The sequence below is a fragment of the Lynx rufus genome, unplaced genomic scaffold (genome assembly GCF_022079265.1).
Source record: "Lynx rufus isolate CCGP_SWC_20201006 ecotype Redwood Valley unplaced genomic scaffold, mLynRuf1.p SCAF_7, whole genome shotgun sequence".
Lineage (NCBI taxonomy): Eukaryota > Metazoa > Chordata > Mammalia > Carnivora > Felidae > Lynx > Lynx rufus.
The window spans coordinates 129,787,735-129,795,274 of record NW_025814889.1 but is presented as its reverse complement, the minus strand read 5'-3'; the positions used below and the strand labels follow the sequence as shown (position 1 = coordinate 129,795,274).

At 59.6% G+C, this 7,540-nt stretch overlaps 1 protein-coding gene across 1 annotated transcript; it reads right to left on the bottom strand.

Moving 5' to 3' along the window:
* Window positions 1–678: 678 nt before the first annotated feature.
* On the bottom strand, window positions 679–5,211 carry RASD2 (RASD family member 2). The gene is made up of 2 exons (XM_047065011.1): window positions 4,941–5,211; window positions 679–1,208 (listed from the first exon to the last, which is right to left on the bottom strand). The coding sequence occupies exons 1-2, from the start codon at window positions 5,209–5,211 to the stop codon at window positions 679–681; spliced, it is 801 nt and encodes a 266-aa protein (XP_046920967.1).
* Window positions 5,212–7,540: the final 2,329 nt, after the last annotated feature.

The following is a 7,540-nucleotide window of genomic DNA, read 5'->3' as shown; positions in this document are numbered from 1 at the left end:
GGGGTCTGGCCAACGAGGCGTCAGTAGCTTTTACAGTACAACGATTAGCAACACACAACCAGCAGACGAGGCATCCGCCAGACGGACGGCCGTGGGCCGGGAGACGTGGCCACGCCCCTCTTCACACACACAGCCGCCACTGGCTCACGTCCCGACCGACCGGGACGGCTGGGGGCCACCCTGGGGGCAGGGGCCCAAACAGCTGAGTCGGAGAGGGCGAGAGTCTGGGGTCTCAAGCAGCACGGCGGAGACCCCGGGAGTCATTTCCACCCGCGACCGTTCCAGAAGGCTCCGTCCGCGTAGGGATTCCGGCCCCTCCCGCGTCAGCGTTTCCTCCAACCCCAAGGACAAGAAGGCTCTGACTTGGGGACCGGCACAAGTCCGGATGTCTCCCACCCTTGTCCCCAGCCCCGCAGTGACCTGTCCCCGCGGGGAGGAGCTAAATGCGCCGGGGGAGGGGGGGGGCACCTCGAAAAAAGCAGAATCAGAGGGAAGCGGCCAGGAGGCAGAACACACAGAGGTCAGAGGCTGGGGTGCCCCGGTCTGGAGCCGGAGGCCTTCGAACGCGGCTGCCACTGGGGTCTCGTCGGGGGCGGGGGGCACGGGCAGCGGGCACGGGGGGGGGGGGTCACTTCCCAGAAGGCACCGCCCAAGCGCCCACCCCGGCGTCCCTCCCGCTCACTGGATGGTGCATTTGTCCCTCTCACGGGCCTGGCCCTCCCGAAGGACCTTGGCCTTGATGTACTTGAGGTCACTGTTGACGCTGGGGCGGCGCGCAAAGGGCGAGACCATGCCGTAGGCGTCCACGTCCTTGACGCGGCGCATGCAGAAGGGCCGGGGGTGGAAGGCGTCGCCGTACTGCACGGAGATCTTGCGGTGCAGGGCGGGGCTCATCTCGTGGGGCAGCTTGGCCATGCTGAAGAGCACGTAGAACATCTCGTCCACGTTGGTGTTCTTCTTGGCCGACACCTCGAAGTAGGCGCAGTTCTCGTCCCCCGACACCAGCAGCTCGGCCTCGGTGGCGGGCACCTGGCGGCACAGCTCGCCATGGTCGTTCTTGTTGCCGCAGATGACCATGGGCAGCTCCCCCGCCTCCTTGGTCTTGTTCTTCAGGCAGGACTTGACCTCCAGGATCTGCTTCTGGAGGCGCTTGACCTCGTCGAAGGACTCCCGGTTATCCAGGCTGAACACCAAGATGAAGACATCCCCTGTGGGGAGAGGGACCCCAGGTGGTGAGGCCGCCCCACCCCCACCCCCACCGCCCCTCCCCTCGCTGACTCCGCCCTCCCAGTGAGTCTATGGGGGAGTCACTCCTCTCCCCATTTTCCAGAGCGGGAGGCTGAGGCCCAGAGGGTTAAAGCCCTTGACCAAGGGCACATGAGCTAACGTGTGGCACAACGCAGTTAATTCCCCCTACAGTTCCCCGCAGAGCTGGCCGTGGGGTGAGTGGCTTGCGAATTCGTGCAGACTGTGTTAGAGTTATCATAATAAATACAATTTCCATGACAGCAGGGGTCTTGCCCGACTTGTTCAGTGCACATCCCCAGGGCCTGGATAGCGCCTGACACATCGTAGGAACTCAGAGCACTGGCACCAGTCAGGCCTAGGCTTACATCCTGCCCCCGCCACTTACTGGCCACGCAGCCCTGAGCGGGTCCCACGGCCTCTCTGAACCTTCATTTCCCCATCTGTCCCACAGGGATGAAATACAGCCTCCCGGCAGGGCTTTTCACAAGATACTGAATGGAGTGTGGCACGTCCTCAGAGGTCTTAGGTATGGAGAGGACAATCAGAACACGCCAGCGTGGGTTCCTCCCCGGCTCCTCACAAAACCTCCTTGAGGGGGCTTTCGTTACCTTCCTGGTGTCGGTGAGCAGAGAGGGGCGCAGAGAGGGCCCAAGGTCACACAGCATGAATGTGGCCAGGCCAAGATTTAGACCTGCTTCTATCCTCACCCGGCCGGTGCCTGGCACATGGAGATGCTCCCTGCTCCTTGAATAAATCATGGACCAATGAGCGCTAGGCTCCAAGACCCAGGCTTGGAGTCCCTACTTCCACTCGCTGCATCACTCAAGACGGGTCCCTGGGTCTGAAACGGGCAATTTGGAGGTAGCTGGGGAGCCAGGGAGAGCACAGGCAGTGCCCACATCCCAATTTCTAGAACGTACTACAGAGATCACAAGTTCACACCCAAAGCACCTTCTCTGAACTTTGGCTTCAACTCATAAGAACCCGGGGGGAGATGCCCAAATCCCTGTTTCCCAGACGAGGAAACTGAGGCTCAGGGGGGTTGGTGACTGGCCCAGCATCTGGAGAGGAGAATCCAGCCATTCCCCCTTCTGGAAGCACGGCTGCCTCCTTTCTGCGGACCCCCAGAGCACGGCATTTGTCCCCCCATAACAGCGCATGCCACATTCGGAACCATGCTCCGGCCAGTGGGTATGCCCCTCACCAAGAGCTCTGGAGCAGAGGGAGACAGTGTCACCTGCGTCCTCGTCCCCCAGGGCCCCGCACACAGTGGGTGTCCATAAAGCTGGGCGAATGGGTGTGATGGGATGGAAGGAATGGGGGGTGTGGGCTGTTTAGAGAGGTGCTTGCAAAAGCCAGCCCCAGGCCTGGCGACCGTTTCTGCCTGGGATGCCAACCCTGTCCCATTAGGCTAATCCTGGGCCCCTGAGGACTCGGCGGCCTTGACATATTCAAATGCAAGACTGCAATGCCAAGCTTCAGAGGCAGCCTGGCTGGCAGCTGGAAAGAGAGCTGGCGGCAGAATTAATGGCTTTCAGAGTTTCCTTCTGCACCAGGTTGGAAAATGAGGCACGAGCTGGTGAGTGAAAAAAGCAAGCAGCAGACAGATGTGTTCCGAATGATAAGTGCGCGTTCAAAAGAGACGGGCGAAAATACTCCCTATTACAAACAGGATACAAGTGTAAAGGTCAGTGTGTTCGTGGGGGGGGGGGGTGGGGTCCAGAACAGTCCCCACCAGACTGAGGGGGTGGGCCACTTCCAGAGAGGGGACAGGAGCCTGGAGCTGGGGACACAGGTCAAGGGGGCTTTTTAGGCTTATTCGGGTTTATAGGAGGGTGTGTTTGCATATTATTTGTGTCATTCAAAATTAATTTTGGAAATACGCACGTGGTCCTGCTCCACGTGGCTCTCCCTCCCTCTGGTGTTAGCCTTTGTGACATCAGCGGGCACCCAGTCCCCTCCCCAAGGCAAGGAGAGCTGACCTCCACGTGTTGGAAGTGTCCCCAGTGCCTTCCTTCAGTCCCCACAGCCACACTGCGGGGGGAAGCAAGCTTATGTCCGTTGCACAGCCAAGGAGACCGAGAATCGGACCCCGGGTCACACAGGTAAGCCGTGGTGGAGCCAGGACTGGAACCTGGGTCAACCCAGGGCTCCTTCCATCCACACAGTGCCTCTCCAAACCACGGGGCGGGGGGTGAAATGTGATCTGGGTCAGACGGTCAGCAAGGACAGCCCGCAAGAAGAAGCCATCTGCCCAGGGTGCTCAAGCACGGGGCTTGGCCAGGGTGTAGGGGGAGGAGTCCGCACAGCACGGGTTTCTTGGTGCAAAAGCATCTCGATGTGGGGGGCTATTTTAGTGATGGCTAGAGGGGTACTTGCTCATTCCTTCCCTGCATCACTGCCCAGCCATGGGAGAAGGATGCTTAGGAAATGGCTGCGCTGGGGCATCTGAGTGGCTCAGTCGGTTAAGCGTCCGGCTTCGGCTCAGGTCATGATCTCACGGTTCCTGAGTTCGGGCCCCACGTCAGGCTCTTGCGGGCAGCTCAGAGCCTGGAACCTGCTTCGGATTCTGTGTCTCCCTCTCTCTCTGCCCTTCCTCCATTCATGCTCTGTCTCTGTCTCTCTCTCAAAAATAAACATTAAAACGTTTTAAAAAGAAAAGGAAATGACTGCGTAGCCCATAGCAGGCACTCTGTAAATGCTGAGTTACGATTGTTGTTTATTGAGCACTCACTATCCGTTCAGCAAGCACGTTTGCTGTATTAACTCACTTCATTTCCACAGTGGCCTTGGGGTGGGTGCTGAAGTGCGGCTCTTACAGAGAGAAAACCGAGGCACAAAGACAGAAAGTTGCTTGCCCAGAGGAATAAAACCGGGAAGCAACTGCCCCAGGCAGATGGCCGCCCTCTTGGCCACCGCGTGAAACCGCCTTAGGAAGGCAAGCATCGGCCAGGTCCCACCTCTCCACCTGCCCCCTTAATCCCCGACAATCTCTCTGGCCGCCCCAGTGTTCCCAGCAGGGCCAGCAGACTACAGGACAGTTTAGTGGTAGAGAATAAGCACCAGACTGCCACGGACCGCCTGTGTTACCGCCTGGAGTAGCTTAACCTCTCTGGGCATCGCTTTTCCCACTTGCGAAGTGCAAAAGACCTGTCTCCTACGTTAGTTGTGAGGATGAAATAAATCCATGCTAAGCTGTAAGAACAGGCCCAGGCACACAGCCCTCAGTACGTGTTAGCTATTGCCACCACCATTCCCGTGACCATGGCCGAGCCCCCAGCATCACTCTGACTGGCCATTGCCCCGGTCCTGCCTTTACTGCTCTGAGAGGCAGCGATGGCCTGGGGTGTCAACAGACCTGAGCCCGGCAGACTGACCGCGGGCCCCGGAGCCCTGTGGGGCCACCTCCTGCAGGAGGAAGGCAGGAGCCCCTCTGTTCCCCGGAGAGGGACCGTCCCAATGCCTGCCTGTGTCGGCTCCCGATCTGGAAGGTGGCACCACGGTCACGGGTACTCGGTCCACGGCCACACGGCGCGGAATCTGGGCCCCAGCTCGACCACCTGCCCGGCGACACCTCTCTGACCCTCACGAGGGGGCTCTGCTGGGAGCTTCGCTGCAGACGGCGGACACGCCACGCGCTCTGTCCGCACACGGTCCGCTGCTGAGCGCGCACGCCCGCCCCCGGCACCCACCTGTGAGGATCGACAGCCTGCGCATGGCAGGGAAGGGGTGGTTGCCGGACGTGTCCAGGATGTCCAGCTGGTACATGTCGCCCCGGATGTTGTAGACCTTCCGGTGGAAGTCCTCGATGGTGGGCGTGTACTGGTCGTCGAAGCGGCCGTTGAGGAAGCGGGAGACGATGGAGCTTTTGCCCACCCGCGAGGCGCCCAGCACCACCATGCGGTACGAGTTCTTGGCGGGCACGCTGAGCGTGCAGTTCCCGCTGGACAGGGTCTTCATCATGGCTCGGGACTGCGGCACAGAGCGGGGAGCGGGTGTCAGGAGGCCCTGGACCCGGCCTTGCAGCCTCTTGCTGGCGGCCTTGGCCTCCTCTGCGCGGCTCTTGTCTGGGCGTCCGTCTTCTGTCTGTAAGACGGGGGCGTTAGACTCGGGCGTCTCTAAGGGGCCTAGCAGCTCTGCCCGCTCGTTTGTTCGTGCCCTCTGAGGCCTCCTTCCTCCTCATTCACCCCCCTCACGCGTGCCCTCGGTCGCCCTTGCGGCCATTCACCCTTTGTTGACTCCGGCCCGGAACCGCTGGGGCCTGATTCCTCACTTTACCACCCGTTCGCTATTGCTCGCGGGCAAGGAGCTTAAGTTCCCCGGGAGTTACTTTTTCCCAGCTGTAAAAGGGACTCCGCTCACAGGGCTGTGGCACGCGCTGAGGTGGCAAAATGTTAAGTAACTCCTGCTAGAACCTGACCTCTCCCTGGTCCTTCCGTCCTTTTCCAACTCGGGCCTCCCAGGAGCTGTGACTCCAGGGCACGACCTGGAGTTGGCGCTAGAGAGCATTTCTTGGGCCCGGCGGGCTGTGGCCTTTCAGCCTTCCCAGAAACGGGGAAAGGCCATGTCCAGACCACATCCTCCCCACACACCCAGGGCCCAGCGATTTCACCCCCAGCCCCTGGGAATTTGCTTACTGCCACGAGACCCAGAGATCTAGACTAGGGGACGTGGGCCAGAGAAACGACCCGGGAACGGCTCAAGGGCCTCAGAGCTCCAAGGGCTACCCAGAACTTTCTATGGGAGCTTCCTGGGCTTGTGGAAGAGGCTGAACTGGATCCCAGCTCCAAAGCCCAAATGGAACATAAATAAGCCCCCAGAGGCCAGTCCCGGCCCCGCCACCCTCCTTTCCTATGTCAGCACCCACCAGAATCCCCTTAGAACCCCCGAGCCCGTCGCTCTGTTGGAGCTCTGCTGAGACTGCCTCCAATTCTTAGCTCGTGCTAGTGCCTCTGCCAGAACACCCTCTTCTCTTCATGTTTCAGGGCCTGGCTCAAATATCACCTCCTCTCAGAAGGCTTTTCGCTCCCTGCCCCACCCCAACAGGAATCCCTCCCCTCTCTAGGAACTAGAAGTGGATACAGGCCTGCTGGAGTAGCGATCCCTTCTGCCCTCAGCCACTGCCACGCACGGTTGTGCAGGCTGGGCACTGCACGAGGCACCCAGCTGTGAGGGAAAGGGGAGGGCTGTCTTTGTGGAGTTCACCTGCCCAGGGGAGGCACCTTTTTCTCCATGTGCACAGGGAGCTGTACATGCTACCTACAGCTGGTCCCCCACCCCCCGCTTCTGGCTGCCCCAGCGCAGTAGCCTAGAATGCCGCACCCACTGACCCGAAGGCTCTCTCCAACCTCATAATGTTCTACGTCTGCCATTATGCTAAGAGACTGGAGGTGGAGAGACCCCCTGGCAAACGTCCTGTGCAGGGCATTCAGGCATCTGTATCTGCTCGCCCTGCCCCACTGAGAGCCGCTGTGCAGTAAACCAGCTCTCAAAAGTATCTTTTTAAAAAGCTCTTATTGGCAGTGTTTGTCAATCTCTGCGGCATACGCATTCCCACCATGGCCAATTCCAAGCTACCAAGAGGACCTCGTTGAATGAATCGCAAAGAGGTGCACACACAATAAGCCCACTCAGCACACCGCTGACCCTGAGCCTGGAGCTGTGACCATCACCATTAGCCCAGCCCCTGCCGTGTGCCAAGTACTGTGCTAAGTACAGGACAATCAGGGTAGCTGACATTTACCGCGCAGTCAACAGAGGCCGCAGCGTTCTAAGTGCTGAGCGTGGAATAAGTCGTTCCATCCCTCAGGAACCCCAGAAGGTAGGTGGTGTTTCCCCAGTTTACGGAGGAAGTTACTGAGGCACAGAGAAGTTTAGTTAACTTGTTCATGGTCACACAGCCAGTAACCAGCAAAGAGAGATCTGACCCCAGGCGGTGTGCCCCACGCAATGGCGTCTCCTCACCACCTGCCGACGGGGAAGAGATTACCTGCCCCTTTCACAAATAAGGACCCTGAAGCTTAAAGGTCTACCTGAGTGGGCTCTGTAGTTCATAAGGGAGCCAGGACAGTGACTCCGAGGCGAAGAGCCCACATCCCCCTCCCCCCAATTCACGCCTGCAGCCCTCTTTCCATTTATCCCACGGGATTCCGGTGCCATGTCCACAGCAAGTGCTCAATAAATGAGCCATGAATGAATGAAGCAAGTGGGTCTGCCTCTGGAGCTCACCCGAAACCTCCTTCTGAGGCCTTCTCCCTCCTTCTCCTCCCACCTGGCTGGCCCACGTGCGGTG

Bases quoted from the DNA above. Each gene is read 5' to 3' on its own strand.
- RASD2 (XM_047065011.1), bottom strand. From the start codon at position 5,211: ATGATGAAGACCCTGTCCAGCGGGAACTGCACGCTCAGCGTGCCCGCC. The intron at 1,209-4,940 runs GTGGGTGCCGGG...CTCTCCCCACAG, and splicing joins CAGGCTGTCGATCCTCACAG to GGGATGTCTTCATCTTGGTG.